At 33.5% G+C, this 26,822-nt stretch overlaps 1 protein-coding gene across 1 annotated transcript in view; it reads left to right on the top strand.

Annotated features, from left to right (window-relative positions):
* The first annotated feature begins 3,864 nt into the window (after nt 1-3,864).
* Nucleotides 3,865-26,822, top strand: part of LOC129220748 (forkhead box protein D2-like) — a 31,160-nt gene continuing 8,202 nt past the window's right edge. The window contains exons 1-2 of the mRNA XM_054855177.1: nt 3,865-4,045; nt 19,506-19,883. Coding sequence (XP_054711152.1) covers nt 3,865-4,045; nt 19,506-19,883 — 559 coding nt within the window. The remainder of the gene's footprint in view (nt 4,046-19,505; nt 19,884-26,822) is intronic.

The following is a 26,822-nucleotide window of genomic DNA, read 5'->3' as shown; positions in this document are numbered from 1 at the left end:
ACCGTGGTTTTTACCGTAGTATCCAAAACCTTGCCAAACTGGTTTGAGGTGACGCCACGACCCATAAAAAAGTTTTAGTTTGAAGTAGAGACGTACCGAGTACTCGGTAACTACTCGGTACTCGGCCTACTCGGCCAATTTGCCGAGTACTCGGTACTCGGCCAAATTTTGATCCGATACTCGGCCAATACCGAGTAGTTGCAAAAAATTGAATATTGTCCAAGACAGATATTAAAATTTGTAAAAAAGTGCAAGCATATATAATATTCTGCAATCATTTATAGAAGTCAAATTTAAATTTTGAGAATAATGAAGTTTGTAATGCTTCAATGGAATAAATCTCTATTTTAATGTCCCCAAAGTAAATAAAACTTATTTATTAAAAATTGTGCAAAAAAAGTAAATATAGAAAATATGGAATTTTTATATTAAAAATGGATTTTTGCTACAAACAAAAATTAGTTATAAGAATTATAAAAATACCTTTGAGGAAATAAAACAACGTTAAAAGCACATTACAGACATGTGTTATAGCATTACAAGGAATTCCTTTTTCAATGCACAAAGTGTGAGCTCGTGGCTTTAAAGGCATCCGACAAAAGTCGGATTCTTTTGTCAAATGTCTTTACATTCTTTAGCTCACATTTTATGCACTGAAAAAGACGTTCGTTATATCGCAGAAACACGTGTCTGCAGTGTTCCTGCACATTTGTTTTATTTGCTTTTAAAAATTATTTATGTTTGGCAGACTATAACTATAATTGGTATAATTTGTTTTAATTCCAACTTGATTCATACCTTTTATTTATGTATTTTTAATTTTAAATATAATTTTTTTGTAAAATTTTTGACATAAACAAAATTTTTTAAATAATGCGTAGTTAAATTTCAGCAGGAATTTAGTTTTAAAAACTATTATATATACAAGGAGGTCTATACAACTATTCCAATAAGTTCAAAATTCATCACGTGTGTCGGTGGTCCTTCTTTAAACGTAATTAGTACTTGGTAACTCAGCCGAGTAGTGAAAGGCCGAGTACTCGGTAACTCGGTACTCGGCCGAGTAATGAAAGGCCGAGTACTCGGTACTCGGCTACTCGGCCAAAGTGCTACTCGGTACGTCTCTAGTTTGAAGTTATATATATATATATATATATATATATATATATATATATACATACATAAATATATAAAAATATTCCAGATTTTACGTTACCCTTTTTTAGTAAATCCGCTATAACAGATCAAAATAAAAAAAATTCTACAAGACTCATAAAGTTTCTTTCGAGGCAAATTTGTTTCGTAGTTGTTAGAAGCCATTCAGGTATTATATCTGCTCCATCTTACTGTCTTTATTTTCAAAGCAGAAAAACTGTAAAACAATTTTTATTTGTAAACGCAATCTAAAAAGCAAATTGGCAAAAAAAAAGCTATACTAGACGGGCCATAAATGAAATTGCTTGCTCTCGCAAGTTTCTGGGACAGTAAAAAATTGACGATGATGACCAACAATTTCGTCTTAGTATGTTTTCCCAACTTGAAGACATTTCGGGAACCACTCTGAAAATTGGTGTCTTCTTTTCTTTAACAGCTTTATCCTCATTCATTGCAGCAAATTTTGTTTAATCCTCTAACTTTGCACAAATTATCCGAAATTTTATATTTTAAACTCAAATTAAGAGATGAGGAAATAAAAAAGCTCATCTTCCTCCTCCCATTGTGTATGTACACAAATATACACTGTATGTGCGTTTTTTTTCCGGATTCTTACACTGCAAAACAAATCCAGAAACGTTCCTGGACAATAATGGATAGCTATTGTGCCGAATTTCTGCCAATAACATATCTAGCAAAAAAATTGAAAGTTATTTGCTAAAAGTCTGTAAACTTCCTAAAATTAGCCTAGAATACATCAGAAACCTTTCCAAAACCAGCCATGCTTTTGAATGAAATCAGTAACCTTCCAAAAAAACTTGAATATGTTTATGATACCAGATTGACACTTTCCTGATTTACCATTAAAGCTTCTCAAGGGCAGAACTGCAAGCAAATACCGAACAGCTTAACATCCTACAATGCAATAATGTCCAGAGATTGCAGCTCGCCCGCGTTTGGGGCTCAGACAATCTGGAATGACCAACTGAGCTCCAGGCGAAGCACCTAATAAAGAAGCTGAGAAAATTCTTTACACTGGTAGCCAAAAAATGTTTTTATTATCAGTGAGCAGTCTGCATTCATGGTTTTTGCAGCGGTTTAGGAAACCTTTTCGCAAGCATACGTGTTTTTCACAGGAAGATGGTGGAAACCCGTGAAATTCAGAAACGTTGCCCGAAAACGATCTGTAATGTTTCGGAATTTTCTTACAGAGTAGTGAGTCCAAAACAGGACCAGATTATGGCATAGGCACTCGGGGCTCGAGCCCAGGGCACCAAAAAATCAATATGTAATTTTAAATCTAGGGGAGAAAATTTCTTTGAAATTTAAATTTCTTTTCCAAATTTCTGAGCCACATCAGGCTTAAACACCTTTCCCATTATTACGTTTAAAAGTTATACACTAGATATTAGTGATATTTAAGTCTCATTGTGAAAAGGACAAAATTTAATGAAAACTTATAATAAAATGCATCTTTATCAAATCACTTACAGCAAAATATGTCATTACTTCACTACATAGTAAGGGTACCAAATCAAGTTTGTGTCCACCGTCCTTAAAGATCATAATCGGACCCTTGTTAAGAAAAAAAAAAAATTCTGCACCCATACCACTATTCACATAAAGAAATCCACCCTAGGTCCTGTTAGAACGCACCTTTGAAGAAAATGTTTCTCTCTTCCAAAATGCTGCCTACATTCGGGAAGATGAAGATGTGTTAATCTTCCCAGAGCGACAGGTGTGTACACCCTTTCTTATCTTCCTCAGGCTTAATTATAGATGCACTTATTCATCTATACGAGCTACTAGAACCGAATGCCCCCACTCGTTTTATTTCTGCACCTCCTAAACATCAACTTAGATGCTCTGACGTGCACCGTGACGTCATCGGAAGCTCCTGTGATTGGCAGACGCGGTTGCCCATCCTTTCCAAATTCCCCGTCAGAAATGCAAAGATTTTTTTTCTCAGCCCTCTTAGAGGAGGAATTACTACGTGTCTCCCGAAGTAGCCAAGTCATTTTATAGTTAGGTAGATATAGATATATTTAACCTTGCATACAGGGGGTGTTAATTCAAAAGGGCTGCAAAATAAGAAAAAATAAATTTAGGAGAAAAAAGTTATTAATTTTGATACTTGTGTCGTTTTTTCGCATCCCAGATGCTTTTATTAGAAATTTGGAGGAAGCAGAGAGTTAGTGACGGAATTTTGTGTATGTTGACACTGAGTTAAAAAAATAATTCCAGTAGGAAAAACCCTGATGAAGCGCTGCGTTAAGAAAAAGATGAGTGGGGAAAAAAGCCTGTCTCTTCTAAACGGATGAAGATTTGGCTGCCTTGGGCTTATTTTCTGTTTTTATTTCCGCTTTATACGGGAAGGATAAAAAACGGGTGTCATATTTATTTATATTTTTTCGTCTACCGCCAAATATCCGAAGAGAGTAAAGAAGACTTATTGCACAGTGTGGAACTCTTCCGAAAAAGCCAGAACATGCTCTCTTGTGTTTTAGTGCGTTCGGAAAAAAGGAAAACAGCGATCAGGAAAACAGCCAGAAAATGCGAAATATTCTGCATTTGTCGTCATTGCTTGACGTCACGATAAAATGGAACGAACAGAACTCTTTCGTGATTATGCTGCAAGTCCTAACTGACACTTCTAACGGTTTGAATTCGATGTCCGACCTTGACGAATCTGAATTCTTGCTGAAGAGCATGGAATTTGCTCCAGTGTCCACCACCTGTTTGGACACGAAGGCCATCTTCCTGGATGGAGGTCCTTCCGAGCAAAGTGAAGACCCCAGCAAGTTGGAACCCCAACCGGACCAACTTCCCACGAGTTCTTCTGAGGAACAACTTGAGCCTGTTCCGAACAGTACAAGAAAAAATACATCAGGTACTGTTCTTTTTTTTTCTTAAAAAATATATAGTTACAAACACTTTTCAAATTAAATTATTGTAAGAAAATTTGGCAGAACTTAAGTTTGGCATAAGTTCTACCAGCATTTCATACCAGACTGATAACTTAAACTTAACGTAAAATTTTCTCAAACAAATACGACTAAATGCAATGCATAGTAAGTGTTTGAGAGGAAATTATAGAATAAATGAAGCAGTTGTAATAGTGGGAGGAATATTTTAGTGCCAACAAAATATAACATTAATAGTCACAATGCTGTGTATCAGAATTACAAAACAAATATTTTTCAATCTATTAATCCAAACATTAATTATTATTGTTTACTAAGAGCTCTCTTGAATAAAACTCAATTAGTTGAGTGTAAAAAAAAAAAGGGTTCAGACGCACTAGTTTGTTTAATAAATGCAACGGTTACAAACAGAAGAAAAACCCCTTATCTAAAAGCAAAAACAGACAATCATTTTTCAATGATTAAAAAGTCCTAAGTCGTAGCATCAATATTAGGGTGGGCCGAAATAAGCCGAAATTTTTTTTTTTTTCGAAATCAATTTTTGGATAGCGCGCAAAAGTTGCGTAGTGAGCTAGTTAGCACTCACAAAAAATTTCTTGGATATTAAAAAATATCTAGCCGGCGCTATTTGACATTGAAAAACCGTAAAAAAAGAGAAAAATGAATTTTTGTCGAAATTTTTTTTAAAAAACTAAATTCCAAATATTTTGCTGGAATGCACCGAAAATGTTATATAATGAGCCAGTTCGAGCCCATAAAATGTTTCATTGATTTTAATGAGCATTTAACCGCTCCTTTCCAACATCAAAAATTGGAGAAAAATGAAAAAATATTGAATTTCTTTAAAAACCAATGTGAAAATTATTTTTCAAAATTAAATCATAGATTAATTAATTAAATAGCACTTTTAATCATAGTAATTATTATCACGCAATAGTATCATACATTTTCTAGAATTGCATATATAGATAATAAAATTTTTAAAAAGAAATCTTCAAATTTGATTTATAATACCTCAAGCATAATGAATATTATTTTTTGGAATAATATTGTCCCTTGTTATCAAATGATGGAAGTTCTTTCCTAGCATGAAGTTTTGCACGAATGTATCCATCTCGTGCAGTTTCACCACGAACTTTTATTGCAGCTTCGGTTATTAGTTTCACACAACGTTTCACAGCTTGCGTGTGACAGGGAAATTTCTCGAAAGTAAACTCTGTAGAATGTTCTTTGCACATTTCTTTCCATGGTTGGTCTTTTAGATGCATTGTAAGAGTTGGCTCTGTTACAACACAGTTTGCCCAATCAACTAAATCAACATAATCAACGGCTTCAAAATTGAGTTTAGGACGCTCAAAAAATCGTACACCATCCGAGCTCTTCGTCTTCTTATTTCTAGAGTTCAGAATGCGCCTAACAGCTGATTCCCGAATGTATTTTCTTGAGTCAAACAACATTGTCAACAGTAGCTGTTCAGGATGAGCGAAATATGCATTACTTGAGAGAACTTTGAAAATTATCTCCTTAACGTTGTCTGGAAACTGCCTTCCAAGAGAAATCATTTTCCAAAAATGTTGGGCGCCGTACTGGCAGTTCGGTTTTATTTTTATTTCAAACCACATTGGAGCATAAACTAACATTACATACTTTACAAGTATTGTGAGATTTTCTGATGGAGTTGGAGTGCCTATATACAAGCGTAACAAATGGTTTGCAGTTGTCAGCCATCGCGCTCGACTGACTGAGTTTGCCTGGGTTACTGTCAGCCACGCTTGAAGGACAACTGACCATCTTTTAAGGCAAGACAGATTCTATACAAATATTGTTGTTAATACTTAAATTTTTTATATCTTCCATGTCCAAAACCAGAAGATTGCAGTCAATTTTATCAAATTTGACCACCGGATTTTTTTACAATCTCTAAGAAGTTTTTCAATAGATCCAGAATATGAATGCGGCCACTTTGTGCAACCGTCCAATTCCAGTATAAGATGCCTCAGTGGAAACTCATTGTGGACATTGGACGCAAGAGAGGACCCCTTTAATTGCTTAACTCCCAGCTGTGGAGGTGTAGAATTACAGCATTTCTTAAAGAAGAATACTTGCGTTCAATTCATTAATCAGTTTAAAGGACTTCAGAGGATTCACATTTTTTTAATACTCAAGGGCTCTATTTGTCAAATATATATAAAATAGTTATAAAATAATCTTAGGAATAATAGAAGTAGTTGAGCGCCGTTTATTATCCCGAAGAAACTACTGGAACCAAAGATTAAAAAATTAGCATCTTATGTAACTATTTTTTATTTGAGTGTGTGCATTTTTTAAAATTGGCGTACAAATGTCGCATGAAATTGATTGAATTTTCACTGTTTTTTCTAGGTAACGTATTGCGTAACATTTCAGTACTTACTTATTTCGAAACTACTTTTAATTTTTTTTTTTTTTTTTTTCATTTTTCCAATGTTTCAGTCTTAAAGGAACGTATAAAGCGTAGCTAAATATTCTACGAAATGTATAAAAATCTTTGAGGATTTCAACTAATGCACTGACAGATACTTCTAATGTTTGTTGAAACTAGCTTCAAACTTTTATTTTTGCCTCCCCCCCCCCCTCTTTTTTTTTGAAAAAAGTGCATTTTTGTCCTTTTTTTCAGTTTTTCAAGGTCAAATAGCGCCGGCTAAATATTAAACAAATTTAGAGAAATTTTTTATGGGTAATAACGGGTCCATATAGCAACTTTTCCGCACTATCCAAAAACAGATTTCCAAAAAAAGTTTTTTCGGCCCACCCTAATCAATATGTCTTTAAATGCAGGGTTGCTTGGTTTAAAGCACGGACTAAACCAAAAAGAATTTTTTTTTAAAACCAAGTGGTTTTTTTAAAAATGTTTTTTTTTTTTTTTGAAAAACTGTGAATAGTTTTCCCTCAAATGTTTTCATAAATTTTACATATTATTGGGAAGTATAAAATCGAATTAATGCAAACTATTCAACATAGCATTTGAAGTAAATTACCAATTAATAAATTTGCAATTTTTTTTAACGTTATTCAAGTTTGCTAAATAATTTTTCATTTTTCTTCTTCTTTTTTGAATCAATGCAACTTTCTAATTAGTGCAACTTTTCGTGTTAGGTAAATGAACTTTCAAGGCAGACCAACAAAGTTTTTCTAAAATGATGTAGAGAAAAATCCAAGTAGTGTGTTGTCTTGATTTATTTTGTTTTTCTCTTTTACATTTCAAACTAGCCCAAAAAGCATATTTCAGTCATAACTTCATTTTCTTGATTACTTAAGATTTATAGAGTTAAATCGTGTGTCATCACAAAACGCATAATTGTTGTTATATAAATTCAATAATATGATACTGAATGTAGAAATATACTGAAGACCAAGGTTAGTTTTAAAAAGAAATAAACATTTAAAGCAAAAAAATAATAAATAAATAAAATAAATAAAAAATAAAAAAACCTTTTGAATTTTCAAAATTAATTTGAATTCTAAAATTTTGAATTCAAACTATGTTTTTCGCAATCAGGAGTTGCGACAGGACCCTACTCATTGGTTACTACCCCTCTCACTTGTTTCTAGAAACGGCTCCTGTCCCTCCAAGCCTGCCCCTCCTCTTGGGCGGTTACATGTGTATAGTTGTGTATGTGTAGGCGTAGACCTGTGTGTATGCACATTGGCATGTGTGTAAAGGCGCGTGTGTGTATGTGTATGAGCGTGCGTGTGTGTAGGACATGGACGACACCGACCAGGAGAAGCGGCTACCGGGAGAAGCCGCGCCTGCAAAAGATGGTGGGGTTAAAAAAGGAACCAAACATCACGGACTGTCAAATGAAAACAATTAGCAATCGTGATTGCTCAATGAATAAAATTTTATCTATGCTAAATTGCTGCTCAAAAATATTTAAAGGATTTCTACCACTGCAATTTTAGTACGTCATCTACAATCAAAAAATCACATTGACAAAATTCATAGATCAGCGTGAACATTTTTGTGGTGGTTCCTATGAGAGATCCATAGCATATTTTAAAAATCGTATTGTTTATGGCAATTTTCACACCTAATTGCTGTTAACTTTCAAAACTTTCGAAGCATAAACACAATATCTACATTTGCATAGCATAACTCTATAGGTTTAAATACAAGTTTAGACTATTTTTGATGCACTATCGCAGACTCACAATGCAATTCTTATGGAACGCTCGAAACAAAATATTGTATTAATTTTCATTGAAAAACTTGCACTTTTATCATTTAAATAATTTTTTAATATGGAAACAATAGGTTCCACCGCTAGCAGGCAATTGACATGGAATTATTTTTACGAGTATAAATGCATAATGTTTCAGTTTTCTGGAAATAAGGAGTTGATCTAACCATTGTTTTTAAGGTTAATATCAAATATCATAAAATAAACTTACACATAACGTTTTACAAAACTAGCAGTGTACTTTCTTGCGCTGTTCTTTTTACACAATGTTTTGGCTTTCAAAATGCGTCTACTAAAGACACAATAGGTACTTCTGAACCCAATCTCCTAAAATAAAACATTAACATAGGCACTGTTTATCTACATTTCCCAGAATCCAAATTTAAATGTGTCGTTTAAAGCTAAGTAAGGGAATGTGGGGAGAGGTGAAATATTACAGTTAAGATGACTGAGCTTTTTCAAAATGAATAAATCAAAAGTTTGTTTTGAAAATTACAGTATATGAAGAAAGAACATTGTATTTTATAATAAAACTTGCTCTGAAACATTAATTTTTATTTTTGACAGTAAATTTGCGACTTCTAAGAAAAGTGGAAAATCTTCTCTTTTTTCATGGGGCAAAGTGAAACGTAACACATATTTCTGATGAAATGTATTTTCTATTCAATTATAAAAAAAATTTTTTGATCAAATGAATCAGTAAATAAAAGGTTTAATGAGTAGATGAAAAGATAATGAAACAATAAATGAATAACTAAATAAATTAATTAACACGTATATGGAAAAAAATAAAGGAGTGAATAAAAGAGTCAACGATTACGAAAAAAAAGGGAATGAATGAACAAATAAATGAATTACTATATGAAGTAATGTAAGTAAATTATTTAATAAATGAATACGTAAGTGATTTGATAAATCATTGAGTGAGTAAACGAAATAAACAATTTCACTTCGCCCCGTATGCATTAATTGTGCAAAATATTTAAAACACAAAAAAAACTTAATATTAAATAAATAAATACTGAGGCGAATTTTAGAAGGTCTCCATTAATATTTAAAATGTTCATTACAAGAAAAAAATTATCATTTTATAATAGCAAACATTTTTTTTTGACTTACAACAAAATATTAAATCATGAGTATCAATTTTTGAGAATTGCAATTATTATCATATTCTTTGATTGTCAGAGATACCTTTTTCTTGACTGGAATGGAGTACATGTGTTACTACATACTTAAAATATTACCAGATATGTGGCGCTAAAAGCAGAGCCGGCCTTAAGCCGATTAGAGCAAAAGAGCCCAATGGGGCCCCGCGCCAGCAGGGGCCCCGCTCTAAAAAAAAAAAAAAAAAATTCCCTCGCAAAAAAATAAATAAGAAAATAAAGAAAATAAAAAGTTCAAATGAACATAACTGATAATAATCATAATATACTTAACTGATATTTAAGCTGGGGGTATGGAGCTACTTTCAGTGTGATTAAGGGAGTAAGGGGAGTTCCCTGAGACTTTTAGCATCCCTATTAAAGTAAGCAAATATCTGTCCCTAGAAACCTATCTAAAACTAGTAGTAACAGATAAATTTCCAGAAGAAAAAAATAAAACATATAGCCAGTTGAACATTTTTAAATCCATATCTAAGGCCGTACCCGCTGTACCCTATAACTTTCGATCAAGAGAAAGGAACTAGGTAGTGGGAAACCAAAGTACGATTTTTTAATGATTATCAGCAATTAATACGGGCCCCTATAACAGTATCTTACTATCACATCGGCAATGCGGAAACTTACCCCCGAGACTCCGAAATTTCAGGAATCTCCAAAGCTATCTTTTTAATTTATTTCATTTATATATTTACTTTTATTATTTTTTTACTTTCTTTATTTGTATTGATAAAAAATCTTAAAACTCAGCAGCAACGAGAATTTTTTTATTACACTATTAACACAAACGTAGGTGCAATTCTGAAAAATAAACAAACAAAAGATACTTCAAATACTCCGTGCTTTTATTAGCGTAAAACATCTCCATAATAATTCTATAAAGCAAATTGCCATTAATCTTCTAACGTTTCTACATATAGCCTGGAAATAGGTTTTTAAAACTTCAAGCCCAAAAAATTTCTTGGGACAGCTACCAAATCCTGACATATCTCCTAACGTGACTGCAGATGCATTTTTAAAATTCAACTTCAAAAAATTCAAGAGGAGGCTACTCAAGTGCCCACCCTTACCTCAACTTTATCACAAAAAAACTGACTAAAATTATATCATTCAGTTTCAATTTTAAAGGATTTTCAAGGAAAGAAAATTCATAAATTTCACCACCCTCCTCCCCTTTTTCTCCTCTAACGTCTCCAAAGCAGGGGCGTGCACTGAAATTTTGGGGCCGTCACAAATGACTTTTCCGGGGCCCCCTTCCATATTGTTTACCCCTATATTTCACCCCTAGTTAAAAAAATATTGGGCCCCCTTCAGGCTCAGGTCCGGGCCAACAGGTGTCCCATCTCTCGCCCCCCCCCCCCCGTGCACACCCCTGCTCCAAAAGCAGCCTAAACTAGTGTTTTTAAGATTTAAATTTCAAAATATTTTCTGGTTAAGGTCTCAGAAACCTATTTCCTAACTATTGACCCCTTTCTTTAGAATCAGCACAATAGCTTAAAATTTCCGTTTTAGAAAATACTACTACGAGAGAACCCTCGAACCCTTCTTTCTCATGAATAGCATAAAATTGATTTCAGTTTCGAAAAAAATTAAAGGAAGAATCTCTTCCATTTCCTCCATCGTTTCCAAACAGAGCCTAAAATAGAGTTTTTAACACTTCAATATCGAAAAATTTTCGAAGAGTCACTGAATCCCCTAACGTCACCAATGATAGTCTAAAATAGCGCCTTAAATCCTTCAATAGGAGATCACCAAATTCTTTCATCTCCATTTTCACCAACATCACCTTGGAACTAAAATTTCAGAAAAAAATTCTGAGAGGAGCCCTCAATTCCCTATCATTACCAAAATTAATCTAAACTTATCTTAAATTTTAAAAATAATTCGGTAGACGGGGAACCTCTGCCTTACTCATTTCCCTTCATTTTACACAGAACTGTCCAAATTTGCGATTTCAGACGTCAGCTTTGAAGACTCTTCCGGGGACCGTGGGTGGTTTATCTGACCTCTAACGCCCCCCCCCCCCAACCCTTGTCCTTACCGGAATCAGAAAAATCGGTCGGCACTTCTCGAATTTGTACCACCGTTCTGTCAAGGACCCCGCCAGATCTCTCTAATCGGGCCCCGCATCTGCTAAGGCCGGCTCTGGCTAAAAGCGGAGCAAATATTTCACCATTTCACTTTGCCCCGCTATTTCACTTTGCCCCTCATTCCCTTACTATACTTAGCTTACCAAACTGTTAACTTTCATCACTGAATATAGATATTTTCAACATAAACACAGCAGTTTCAAACGAGAAATAATTTTTTTTTCTGGGAATAAAAACTTCACCGAAACGTTGCTCCATTGTTTCTCTCTTTCTTTCCTTTTTACAGTGCAGACCACTTTTTAAAATTTCAGGTTTATTAATTTGATCAGAAGCGTATCAATGACTTAATGGTATTTTTTATTTTGTTGTGCTTTGATAAACAGCAAGATTTATTTACTTAAAACAAATTTAGAAAAACTGCATTGTTCTTTTTACTTTATTTTCTGCTGACATTCAAAATTGGTTGAAATACAATAGTTTTAACTAATTGCAATAATTCAGATTCTAATTTAACTAGCATTCTTCTGATGCTCCATCTCAGAATCATAGCATACGTTTATGTAGAGTTACATTAACCATAATTTTATAATATTTTTATTCACTCATTACTTATGTCATTCGAGGAATTTTGTAACACTTGTCAAACATGTTTCAAGTAGAAATAATGTATTTTAGAAAGTTGGAAAATTGACATAATCATTGGTTTTACAATCAGTATAAAAGTCATAATAGAAAATTGTGTTATTTATTTGTTATTGTCCTGTTACATTGCCACTGTTGACTTTAAAAATCTATTTAGCATAAAAATGACAGTTACCATCGATAGCACTGCTTCAGTTTCAGAGTCGCATACATTTTCTTCTCAGCACTATTAGCCCAGTAAATTTAGGATTTTTTGCACCACAAATTTATAATTAAGAAATATTTCCGAATGCGCTCCTCATAGCATGTAGAACAAATCCTAAGAAGTTCCCATGTGAGCTTCCATCCAAAATGGCGGATCAAAGATTGCCGCCTAGTACTTTTAGTTTTCCTTATAAGTCGGTCAAAAATGAAGATTTTTCAGTTCTAAGAAAACTTGCATGCTCTAAAAGTAATACCGTTTTGATATTCGATATACGAGTATACCCTAAAATTTCCAATAAAAAAGTTCAAACATCTGTTCTGATACCAAAAGCTAAAATTTGTATTTTCTACGTAATAAGCAGCAAAACAAATAACATTCTGAAATAAAGAATTTTTATGGTATTCTTTTTAAAGTATTAACTGCAAAATGATTGATAAAATCCATTTATTGAATAACCAATCAGCTTTTATTCCATTTCTGAAAGAAATCTTGATGTTTCTATCTTTGGAATAAGAATATGATAAGGTAGAAAAAGTGACCTTTAATGAATTTTCAAAAATAAATTTCAGAATATCATTATTCAATTAGTACTTTAAGAACTGGAATATAATATCTTACAGAAGAACCTGTAAAATATGTAAAGCAAAGACTGTAATGTCAGTAAAAATCTAGAGAAAAAAAAGCATCACCATTCAGCATCGTCATTATCCTCATCTTCGAAACTGTACACAGACACTGAATTTTCACATGTTTCACCTAAACAATGCATACAAAACTTGGAACATTGAAGATCTGCGTTTTTATTGGCATCTGAGATCACAGTCTCACATAATTACATAAACATTATTTAATATTCAACTACTCATTATAACAGGAGAAAAATATATGCCCACGTGTTTAAACGTAAAAAACAGCGTTAAAAGCACAGAATTTGCAAAACATTTCACGAGAGTCACCTATAACCAAATTTTCATGCAGTAGATTTTTAGTTACCGAGACAACAAAAAATTGTTTAGACAATTGTTGTTGACTATTGAAAGTTTTCTAGAATAAATGCAATGGCTGCACGTTTGCTTACGTAATTCCAAGTAGAAATTCAAGATTTGCGCTAAATTTGTTTCGTTGTTGTGCTTCTTAACCATACACTTAGGTGGCTTAAAAATACATCTAAAACAAAAAAAGTCGCTCCTAGATAACGGGAAACCCCAAAATATTTTTAGACTTGTAGATAGCAATATACTGGAAGAATTTTAGCTTCCTATATCAACTGAAAGAGGGTGCTCAAGCCCCTCCCCTAAACTTCATAAGTATGGGGAGGGGGGTTAAAAAATACATTGAACGGAAAGAAAATGCTACATATTATAATATACACTAGTAATATGCATATACATTGCAATAAAATAAGTATTTACAAAAAAAAAAAAAAAAACAGCTGGGAAAATTAAATGTTTCTAAATGTGTATCATTTTCTATGCTACGGCTAATGTTAAAATAAGGGGTCATTGGGCATCCTCTTAAAATTTGAGTAAGTAGCTAAACCTTTTACTGCATAATACTATTAGTAAGTCTAAAAAAAGGGGGGCTGTCCTGGACTCTAGCTGAAGAAAAGTTTTTTTGAACCACCCAATACATCCCACACAGTAAAAACGATTCAGAAACGTTGCTGAAAAATAATGAGCAGCTGATGTACCCAATTTCTGCCAGTAACATATCTTGCAAAAAGCAGGAACGTTTTCCGCTAAAATTCAGTATCCTTCCTGCAAGGACGGATCCAGAAAGTATTCAAGGAGGGGGCGATTGATTTCAGATACTTAACTCTTTTATGAATTCCCAAACCTCCGCCTCCTTCCTTGAAGATTATCTCAAAATAAGTTTTTTTTTTTTTTAACTTCCATTTCTAAAAAATTCGGGAGAGGTGTACTGAACCCCATCTTTAATGTCCTCGATGGTGTCCTATGCGTTTCTTTGAATTTCAATTCAAAAAAAAAAAAAACTTTCCAGAGGAGAGCCCAAAAAAAAACCATTTAAGATCATCTAAAATTGAACTTTTGGAACTTCGAAAAACTTCCTGAACAAAGTTCCGATTCCTATCACTATTGCGTTAAGAGATGTTCTACAATTGCGTTTTCAAGACTACAATTGTGAAAAAATCCCAAGCCAAATCCCTCTTTTTCGTAACATTATTGAAGATCGTCTAAAATTACGGTTTTAGAGTATCGAAAATATGCCGAGGGAGGGTTCCTAGATCTTGGTTCAAGGAGAGGGTGATCGCCCCCCATCACCCCTCCCTTGCATCCGTCCTTGCCTTCCTGAAATTATCCTGGAAGCCTTCTTAAAAATTCAGAAATCTTGCCGTTTAAAGCCGGTCTAGTTTTTGAAGAATTAGAGTAAACTTCGGAAGGTATAATATATAATAGTAGCACCTTCCTGATTTATCAAGGAAAGTACAAAAGCAGTATTACAAACATGGCCAAAGCTAAAACAGAATTGCAAGTAAGTATCAAGAGTTTTACTCCCCTGCAACGCTACGTAGTCCATGGAGTTATTCACTCCCTTTGGGAGCTTAATCAGTCCGTAACCGAACTGAAGCCGATGCACTTTATAAATACGCTCAGTTAATCTTTAAACTGGAAGCTAAAAATATTTTTCACTACATTGAAAAGTCAAGTCTTCATTTGTGCAATTTGTAGCAATTCAGGAAGCTTTTTGACTATGATACTTGATTTTTCCAGGAAGTGGGTAAAAACCATTGAAATCCCGAAACGTAACACGGAAATACTCAGTTTCGTTTCGAAATTTTTTTACAGTGCAAAATATAAATAAAGTATTAATCTAAACACTATGTCATTGTTATTATGTTAAACCGACTATTACTTTTATTTGAATAAGGACTTTTCAAGTCGCAATACTAACGATCGAATAATATTTTTCTGAAAATAGGAATTAGCATAAACATGATTTCAAACGCTAAATGTCATAATCTTTTAAGGATAAGTAGTAGGGAAATGTTGGGCAAAGTGAAATAGCGGGGCGAAGTGAAATGGTGAAATATTTAATCCGCTTTTAGCGACACCTATCTGGTAATATTTTAATTATGTAGTAACACATGTACTTCATTCCAGTTTAGAAAAAGTTACCTCTGAGAATCAAAGAATATGATAATAAAAGCAATTTTTCAAAATTGATACCCCTATTGTAATATTTTGCTGTAAGTTAAAAATTATTTACGTTTTAAATAATTATTTAGGTCTTCTAATTTTCGGTGCAATATTTATTTGTTTAATTTTAAGCTTATTTGTGTTTTAAATAATTTGTACAGTTATTCAAGTGCATGCGGGCAAAGTGGATGGAGCAAAGTAAAGTAGCCCATTTCGTTTACTTATTCAATCCTTTAACAAATCATTTGCGTATTTATTTATTTATTATTCCATTTTCATTTCTTTATTTAATAATTCCCTTATTTATTCATTCACTTATCTTCTCATTCATTCACTATTATATTCACTCATTTAGTTTTTCTCGTATATTAATCATTCTTTTATTTACTCATTCATTTGATCAAAAATATTTTTAATAATCAAATAAAAAATATTTCATTGGGAAAAAAAAAATCATTTTTCATTTTGCCCCATAAAAAAAGGATAAAATTTTCCACCTTTTTTTTTTGGAGTTACAAAGCTGCTGCCAAAAATTAAAAATAATGTTTGAATGCAAGTTTTCTCATTAAAATATATGTTTCTTTCTTTATGTAACGTAGTTTTCAGAATACATTACCGATTTGTTCATTTTGAAAAGGGTAAGTGATCTTAACCATTTCACTTTGCCCTTCATTCCCTTATAACTATAATAGCTGAAAGGTTAGATAGGTGCTCAACTTCAGTTCCGCGGAACCCTATGTTCCTTTACAACCTGGAACTTTAATTGGGATGATCACTATTTTCTTAATCAAAATTCCAAAATTTTAGTAATACGTTTTAAAATATCCAATTCTTAAATGCAATTTACTTGGCGAAATAAATATAGATAAATATTTTATGGATAAAATAAAATTTTTCCGAGCGTAAAAATAACTTGCAGTGTAAAGGAATTACAGCCAAGCCATTTATGATTTACTTTTAATAAATTTGTCAGAACTTGTAATAGTGTTATTTTTGGTTTTTATTCATAGAATCTGTTTCTGAAAACCAAAAACCAAAAGAAAAAAAAACCCTTAAAAACACACATTAAAGATACCTCACCGTTTATAATCTCATTAAGGTGTTTGTATAGTGACAAGACAAAGATACAATAATAATTTTGTAAATTCGAGTAGGATAAATCTTTGATATCGTATTTTTTTCTGCTCTTTGATAAAGAGTTCCTTCAAGAACGCTGTAAGCCTAAGGGGTTCCGAAAAAGATACCTCTGTATTAGAGGAAAACAATTGTTTAACTTGAACTCCTTTTAAAGATGCAGTAGCTATTAACAGGGGCGGCATTTCAGCATTTCGTTTGGGGGGTCGAGTTTCTCGACCATGAATTTCCTCAGTACGGTATAAAACACATATTGGTTAACAGGAAGTGATAATAAAATGTTTTTAATGTTAAAAATAATTAGGTTTGTAAAGAACAATTGAAATTTTGCGATCGAAGCTTTAAATTTATTTCGTAATAAGTTATCCCACAAAATATATCTCAGTACTAGTTTTTATTTTTAGTAAAAGTTTTAATCTGCTATTTTTGGAGTCAGGAAGAACAGAAAATTTTGAAACTATATTTAAACAATATCCACTGTTTTGCTTTATTGCCAGAACAGCAAAAGATGAATATCTTGCTTGTCTCACTGCGCTTCGAAGATAAATTCTCTAACCTTCTGAGACACAAAAGTCATCTTTCAAATGACTGACTGATTGAAACAGTCAAAAACCATTGAATGCAAGAAAGTTATGTTAAAAAACGCATTTCCTTCAGATACCTCTCTTTAAAATAACCAAGAAAGTTTTTTAAATTGGGCGAGTATTTATTTTGCGTCATCAAAAAGTATAGTCGCAATTCACAAAACAATTCCTCTTCCCTTATACTATAAATTTTACTTATAAGTGTAACATTTTCTTTTTCATTTTGTATCACTGACCTACTTGAACTTAAATACAATGATAAATGTATCTCATCAAATCCTGTCTCAATTTCCTGAGAAACTGAATTGATCATTTTGTTCAAAATACTGATTTAATAGTTTGACTACCAGCTTCATGTGGGTTTTGTCACCTTTTCTACATTGGGAGACAGTAAAAACTGATATGGAAAGTTCTGTTACAAAGTTCCACACTTGGTTTAAGTATGCATTGGTGCGAAAATTGCTAAGAGTTTAAATTGTCAATCCAAGAATTAAGATTAGCGGATTGAAATTTTTCTGATAGAGTGTAGCATTGTTTAAAAAACGCTACGCTGTATAAATAAAGTAAACGAAAATTCAAACAAAGTCATGCATATTAAAATGACATCCGATTTTTTATCATTGAAAAGGTCGCTTTCCAGTAATTCTTCCAGGGGGTTTTATAGATTTAACTCTTGAATACCATTTTCTGTCACTCAGAGATTGTCAAGTAAAGAGCCTCAAGATATATTTGTTGATATGAAAGTATTTTTTGATGTCTGGTGTTTTTCAAAAATTACTTATCTTTACAAAAAGTTTCTATGAAAGCAAATAATACATCGAGTTGCTAAAATGTGGTTCTAGTACAAGGAATCAATGAACACTTACTAGCTAAACATTAAGTTGTAACATGAGCATTAAAATTTATGTAAAATGATATGGAGTTTACCCATAAAAATTGCGCAGTCTCAACACTGTATACGGGGATCTCATACAAGATGCACCATCATGACATAGAGTACACAATTTTGAAATATTTAACCCATATGAAGAGATTACTTCTTTAGTTAAGGCAAACACTTACTCTCCATCAGTTTTTTCTGCACTGAAAATGCAGGCAAATGATTTTCTAAGTCATCCAAATTGAATTTACCCACTTTTTATTTTTCATAGTGAAAAATTTGGGGATGCAACCGCCCCCTTTCCTATTTGCCGCCCCTGGCTATTAATCCTTTCGGGGAGAAAACGGAACCGACATTAAAACGGAAGTGAGAAAAAATAGCTAAATTAACACGCATACAATTTGTAAACCGCTCTGGGAAGTAAAAAATAAAAGTTCATTCTTTAAACCAACATGTTTCACACATTGGCCTGTGAGATAAATATTTTATATTTATCATTATTATGTTACAAAAAAGGGGGGGGGGAGAGAAAAAAAAAGGAAAAAAGAAAAGAAACTAGGGTTTTCAGAGCTTATGCATAAATTTATTAGACGATCAGACATTTAATTATACATTAAATATTATATACTAGTCTATTATTCATCTATAGGGAGCTGCTCGTCATTCCCGTGACTACTTAAATTTCCATCGGATCGCTCCTCCCGCTCAGTCAGCGTTAAAATATTTAACTCCGCTTTATCACTATCACTGACAGAATAGGTACTCTGTCAAAAAAAAAAAAAAAAAAAAAAAAAAAAAAAAAAAAAAACAGCGTTTCGTAATTAAAAAAAGAAAAAAAAAACATGACAAAATCCACACTTTGGTTGAATACAAAAAAAATGGTCTCATATCATCAATAGGTGAAGCATTACAATTTGCTATTCGTTGCTTTACTAACTTGACGTTTTCATGAAAATATTTAAATTTTTCCTGTCTATCTACACACGGAGAGATTTCCATACAGGGATTTTTTCATGCCAAATACTAACAGCTAAGGTATTTTGTTCTACCTGATATTGACAGAATAAAACGATTGTTGGAGGTGGAAGGAAAAAGAAAAACATGTAAATGAATAAAATTGCAGTTTGGTCTCATATGCCAATATTTTCTTCCACAACTTACCTTTTAGGGTAACCACCTTTACATTACCTTTTAGGGTAGAATGCAATCATTAGTGTCTCTATGTTTTCGCAAAAGAAAAGTAGTCTTGGAGAAAGTGGCTACTAAACTAAAAGTGTCGGCCATCCGTGACATACTAAAAATTAGAATTTTCAGATCTACCAATATTGATCTTTTCTCTTTTAATTGCAGGTATTCGACGCCAAGAGAAGCCACCCTACTCTTACATCGCACTGATCGTCATGGCCATTCAAAGTTCACCCACTAAGAGACTCACATTAAACGAAATATACCAGTACCTGCAGAACCGTTTCCAATTTTTCCGAGGACAGTACCAGGGCTGGAAGAATTCCGTTCGACACAACCTATCATTGAATGATTGTTTCATTAAGCTGCCCAAAGGTCTGGGACGACCGGGCAAAGGACATTACTGGACAATCGATCCGGCCAGCGAATATATGTTTGAAGAGGGATCGTTCAGGAGAAGACCGAGGGGATTTCGAAGAAGATATCAAGCTTTGAAACCTTACGCGCAATTTTATCATTCAAGTACTGTAAATAACTATTTAGGTAAGTTCCCCTCCCCTCGTAAATTTTCCCCCCTCCAAAGCTTCTTTTGGATGCTGTGTAACGCTTTAAACCATTAGAAGATTCAACAGGGATGCAAACGAAATGAATTTTTGGAAAAAAGTTATTTGTTATGCATCTGATTAAAATAATTATTTTTACTTTTAAATGAAATTCTATACAGAATATCTATGTTTTTCAATAAATTGTAGCAGTTTAAGCCTATCAATTTAAGCCCATTTTACCGAGCGAATTACCACAACATGGACGCAGGGCCCGATTAATCTCTGAGTTTAGTGGAAGCTCAGTCTCATTTCGGACCCCCCTACTTTTTGTTTGTAGACTTTTTTCTAAATTCTACAGCCAGGACCGTCCGAAGGGGGCGAGCGGGGCATGTGCCCCGGGCGCCACGAAATGAGGGGGTGCCGCCAAGCACCCCCTCATTTCGTCTTTACTCAATATCGTCGGACCGACTTGCAATCTAATGGCTTAAAACCAACCCTATAGGACCATAGGCGTCGGAACCGGGGGAGCTGAGGGAGCTTGAGCTCCCCCTGAAATATTTCAGACCGGCTTAGCTCCCCCGGAAAATTCTTGCGCTGCTGCTTTTTGCAGTATATTGTTTACCTCAAACCTGATTTCAATAATGTGATCTGCCTTTTTTGAGAATTTCAGAATTTCTACCCAATGAGCAACAAAAGCAGTGAGCAGACGGAGTGGTCAGTGCACTTGAATTCACCTTCACCTTTTTTTTTCTCTGTTTAAACACTCTTGATTGCCGAAATGCGAGAAAGTGGACTCTACTCCGCGGCCTGCGAAATTCAGTACCAGTCAGAGGCGTAGCATAACCAAACATTTGGGGGGGGGGGGGCAAGAGCCATCACCAAGAAGGGTTTTGCTACCCTTCCCCCCCAGCGGAGTTTTTCAGAAATGGCGTCACCAATTTCTTATTAGTAATGAAAAAAAAAAGCAGAAAGGAAACCTTTACGATCTTAAGAACATGTAATAGAAATGATAAGTGAACAAAGAGTTTTTTCTGCAAAATTTGAAAGCAAATGCAATCTCTGAATATTATTTAGGAACATCCAGGCAAGGTTATGCATTATACTTTACCTCTGAGGAGCGCTGAAACGAACGTTTCGAACATTTTTTAACGAAAAGAAAGTATTCAGTGTTTAGTACAAATCTATGACAAGCGTCAGTCAAGTAGAAAATGAATACGTAAATAAATATAACTTCATAGGGGCTGCCGGCATTTTTAAATTTCTTTTTTTCTTTTTTGTAAAAATATCATCATGAAAATAGTGATTAAGTAGAGAAAAATATATGTGCCACCAAAATACATTTTAATTAGAGAAAAAGTTGAAACAGTAAGGCGAGATTTAAAAATGTCATGACTAGTCACACCACTGCTAGTGTGCTAGTTCTAAGTGTTTAAATACAAAAGACGAAATTAAACAAAAATTTTATAGCGATGTTCTGGAGACATGACATCTAAAACAAAAGAAAGTGTATAAACTAAGATAAGTCTGAGCTACCAAAAAATTAAAAATGTTAAAAGTTTTTTTTTTTTGACGGGGTCCGCAACCGCTTGTATTTCAAACAAATAAAAATATAAGGCTAGAAATTGAAAATTTCGTTATGGAAAAACCAAACCACTCAAATAATTTTGGAAATGAATCGCAGCTGAGAGCGAAGACACATTGGCTTGGTTGGATGCTTGCTAATGAGGGAAAGGGTGGGAGTTCAAATCTGTGCCGAAAAATATTGTTTTAATGGGTTTTTGTTTTTCAGCAGAATTTTAATCCAAGTTTCCACTGATATGCAAAATTCTAAAGCTGTATATCTGTTGTTGTTAAAATCAGGAAACAAAACATAGATTTTAAGAGGGTAAATCGAAGTTTGACTTTGCAGAAGGATAAATTTCAATTTATTTTGCTGCTTTACTACGCATTGTTTTGGTCTATAGCATCTCGAAGTTGCATTGAAATCAGAAAATTTTTCCTTTGAACTCGAATGCTTCGCGTGGGTCAACTAGTCATCTAAAATTGCGTTTCTGGAATTTCACTATCGGAAAATTGCTGAAGACGGATCCCGAACCTCTCCTCCCAGTAACATAGCCAACTATCATCTAAAACTGCGTTTTGGCAACAAACTTCGAAAATTTTATTAATGAGCTTCAGTTGCCCCCCCCCCCCTCCCACCCCACCTCCACAATTATAATTTAAAATAATCTTAAATTTCGTTTAAGGCCTTACCTTTCAAATAATTACTGGGGTAAAGCACTCGAAAACTCACCCCTAACATCATTAAAAGTCAAATAAAATTGTTTTTGTTGCTCCAATTTGGAAAAATTTCCAGTCTTCATAACGATATCAAAGATGGCACACAGCTGCGTTTCTTAGATTGTTCATTTTCGACAAATTTCTGGGAGGGGGACCCCGGATTTCTCCTCTAATTAACATCTCAGAATAATGTCTAAAACTGCGTTTTCAGAACAACAATTTTGAAAAAATTTCCAGGAGGAACCCTAAAATACCAACCTCCTTAACGTAATTAGAGAAAAAAAATATAACATTTTTCAAGTTTCAATTTCGAAAAATACCGAGGAAAACGCTCCCAGGCCACTTTTCCACCCTAGCATTAACAAAGATCATCTAGAATACTTTTTTAAGACTACACAAGTTAGAAAAAAACATCCTATTTTTGATTTTTTTGCTAATGTCTTTATAATTCTGAAACAAAAGATTAAGTGTCTAGCAAGCTGGGGGTGATGAGTCAGTTTGGCATTTAAATATGAATAGCATGGGTGCTCCAGACATAACTAAAAAAGATTGCTAAGGTTGTTTGTACTTGTTCAAATAATTTCAACTTTCCAAAAACTTATCTTATTTTAAGTTATTTGACCCCTCAGATTATACTTTACGAAGTTACAGTTATTCTTGTTTTTTTTGCTTTCTAAATTACGATTTTTTCGCCACTTACAGATATATTTTCATGACAAAATTGTTACTTTTCAACTACTAGTGCAGAAAAAAAAAACCAACAATATTATTATATTAATATTTTATAATTTCTATCAAAGACTTTTACAAAAACTTATCTGAACAATATAATATATAACGAACACTTAATTTTAACAAATTTCCAACGTTCTGTTTCTCTGCCCTCCTGTTTCATCTATTCGCCTTTTTCTAGTTCTCAGAAAATAAGAAATTCTTCTAAATGCTACGCTGTAGAAGCATCCCCTTTCCTCCAAAATTATTACAGAGCACCTCAAATTTTGTTTTCAAGGCTCCGATTCCCTGAGAATTATCGGAAGAGAGTCCCTGGATACCTTGCCCTCCAACAACATAGGAGATTATGTAATGTTCCGTTTTTGATGCTTCAATTTTAAAAAATTGCTGGGCCCCTAACGCCAACAAATATGATCCACAGTCGCGTGTTTTAGCGACTACAATTTCGAAAAAAAATAACGAGAAGCAACCTCTAAACCTTTTCTGATAACATGATTGAAAAACGCTCTCTAGTAGGACTTCAAGTTTAAAAGTTTCCAAAGTAGAGCCCTAGTACAGTCTTCTCCTCTGACATCATTGAAGGTTGTCTACAATTACGTTTAAGACTTCAAAATCGAAATATTGGGCGGGAGATGTAAATCGATTCGAAAAATCGATCGAGGACAATCCTTCGAGTCATACTTTCACTAAAGTCAACAAATATGGTATAAATTGCTTTTTTAAGATGTTAATTTCTAAAAAGTTTCATGGAAGGTATTCAAACCTTTTCTCCCCCTTAACATTACCAAAGATCGCCTAAAAATTCGTTTTTAGAACAAGAATTCTGAAAAATTTCCGGGGGAGAATCCCCGAAACTCCTCTATTTCTACGTGCTCATCATCGAGTACTGACTGACCTTCTTTCAAAACCAGAAGTTTTATCACCTCATTCTCTCCACAAACAATTGATACAAGATAAAAAAGAGATGGAAGCTTCGAAGCTAATTTCATATGTAGAAAAAAAAATTGAAGTCCCCCCCCCCCCACCAATTATTTTAAGGGGCCACTGCTTCTGCCCCTTACATACCAGACACTTCTCATAATGTGTCCCAGCTCCCCCTACTTCTACAAAGTTCCTACGCCTCTGTATAGGACTCTTTTCAGAGTCGCACAGCCTTTTTCTAATTTTACTGGAGTCACTTTTAGAGCCCTGACGTCGAACCATCGACAAACTGGAAGAGATGCCACAATGAGAGTTCGTTGATATGTAAAAAGAAAATAGCCCACTGGAGGGGTCTGCAAAGCTTTTACTCCAATTGTCGAATAATTTCAGATTTTAATCTAGTGATTTGAAAGTATTTTGAAATATACATCAGATACAACAAACAACGTCTAACTAATATTTAAATTACGTGACTTCTTTCTCAATTTCCCAGTATAAACAACGAAATATAGCCTATTTCAATTCAAGGCAGACCCTTCATTTCGATTGTTTCCAAGGGAGGGGGGGGGGATAAAGGGTGTGAGCTCAATAAAATTTTATCCCCACCCCCATTTTTATGACCCCCTTCACTTTAACCCCTTAAAGGAAGGAGATGGTTCAAGAACTGGTCTTAGACCGTTGATGTGATTAAAAATTCGAAGTATTGCAGCGTATTAGGTATGTAGCTACTTTGTAATGTGTCACTCATATTTACGGAATTTTATGTAAAATTATCAAAATTCAGACCTCTTGCCAGAGCAGAAAATATTAACTCACAGGTTTGAAATTTTACGCAGTAGTTTGTGTTATAATGTTAAAAAAAATTAACCCTACTAAGACTTAAAGTTCACCGGAATTTAAAATATTTTGTAAATTTTCTCATTTTGTAATGTTTTTCTAAACATCTCAAAAATTCAAGTATCTTGCCAGAGCAGAAGACATCAACTCAGACTCACGAAATTTTGCACAGTAATTAGTGTTAGGGGGTCACACATGTTCCGCACTAAGGCTAAGTGCTCTGAAAACATTTGATTTTTTTGGCCCACTCTAATGCACAGTCATTAACACAAAACAGAATCATCGCAATAATTCTCTATTTTTTCCTAGTTCATACACTGTAAAAAATCTCGGAAAACTCTCTGAATATATAAAAAAGTTTTCCGTAATACACAGATTCGTACGCCCTCCGCAGTTTTCTTCTATAATCAGAAACGTTTCCGTTTAGCAAGAAAGTAAGAGTCGACGCATGCGCAGATTACACGGCAATTTTATAGTCCAGCAGAAATCTAAACTGAAACTTTCGAAAGCACGCAATGAAAACAAGTGTTGACTCATGTATGCGAAGTAACACTCATCAAGGGGATTAGTAGAAGTTTTGTTCCTCGCATGAATTCACTGAAGATAATTTTAAAGTCTTATATTTTCTTGCTTATGTATCGTCATGAGATTGAATTTGAAGCTATGTCACTTATTTTTAAGTACGAAGTGCAAATTCTCGACGCATGCTCGCGGAAGGAATACAAACTGAAATTAAAAACCAAATAACTGCCTAGAGGACGCCATGTAAATTCATTGCGTCGCATAACTTGTGTAGGTAATTTACTTTTTTCTTGGATACTTTTCTTCTTTCTACCAAATGGGTAATTTTTGTTGGCAGAATTTTATTCTGTCATAAAAATCACCTTTTTGGTGACCAAAGCCTGCAAAAGACCACCACCGACGAATAGGTAAGTCGCTTTGCAACTCTATTACTTTAAAGAGATTTAGTTCATATAAAAAAATTTAAATAAGTGTTATTGTGTACTTTGTTTTTATGTGTCAATCTCAGTTAATATTTGGCTGAACATTTATGTATCAAGCATTATGAATTAAATGTTATAATATGCAAATTGTCAGGTTTGATAGTTCGTCTTTAAGGTTGCATGTTTTCATTCTCTTGTAAACAGTGTAGCTAGATTGTATGAAGTAAAAAAAAAAAAAACTATCTCTTGTAATTAGGAACATAGTGCTTCAGTATTATCTAAATGACGATATCTCTTTAAATATTTGCATTAGCGAAACGCTTTAAATTAGTTAAATGTGTATTAATTTATTTAACAAATAAATACATGTATGTATTTAAAAGTGTCTTCATTTTTTTCGTTTTACGAGCCTCAATTTTACCAAAAGCAAAAAAAAAAAAAAAACTTAATAAAATATTTTTGTATTTTTACACCATATTAAAGTATTTGACTTATAATTCATATGATACTTTGATTTATAATGTATATGATACTTTGATTTATAATGTATATGATGTTGCTTTTTCGAGGGGGGGGGGTGCTTCATAGCATTTTATGGGTGCACCATCACTCTTATGGGGGGTGGGGGGGATTCTCGTATATATGAAATGGAATAATCATGTAATAGAGTTCAATGTTTTAATAAATAAAATATATAATGCATTTTGCGCACACTGTAAAAATAAAATCAGTAACCTATTTTGAATAAGTATTTATATTTGTGATGAGCTGGAAAGGGCAAGAACAGAAGAATCAACCCGAATGGTTCCAGCAGGGGGACTTGGTGTCATATTTAAATTCATCAATTTCTCTGTTGGTACTTTTCGGTACACTTTGTTCGTCAGAGAAATTGATTTGAGGTGAAGAAATTCCGGAACGCGAAGGGTAGATAAGTCCTGTCAAATTTTATCCGAAGATAAAAGCTATCAAGTTTGATACAAGATATGTTTTTAAGTTCTGCATTAAAAATACAATATGTTGATAGTTTTGTCTTGAAAATATTGAGAGAAAAACTGAAGTTTAAGATTGTTTAACAAACAATCCCCACTTTTCAGAAGGTACCCCCACTCCAATTCCCCGACGATTTTGTGATTAGGAGTGAAACTAGTAGATTATTTCATAATTTTTCAAAAATTTATAACTGTGCATATGTTATGCTGTTAACCATGCTATTTGTCATTAGA

This window comes from Uloborus diversus, chromosome 4 (assembly GCF_026930045.1).
Source record: "Uloborus diversus isolate 005 chromosome 4, Udiv.v.3.1, whole genome shotgun sequence".
NCBI classification, from domain to species: domain Eukaryota; kingdom Metazoa; phylum Arthropoda; class Arachnida; order Araneae; family Uloboridae; genus Uloborus; species Uloborus diversus.
Note: the sequence above shows the minus strand (reverse complement) of the source record. Positions and strands in the feature narration are given on the sequence as shown.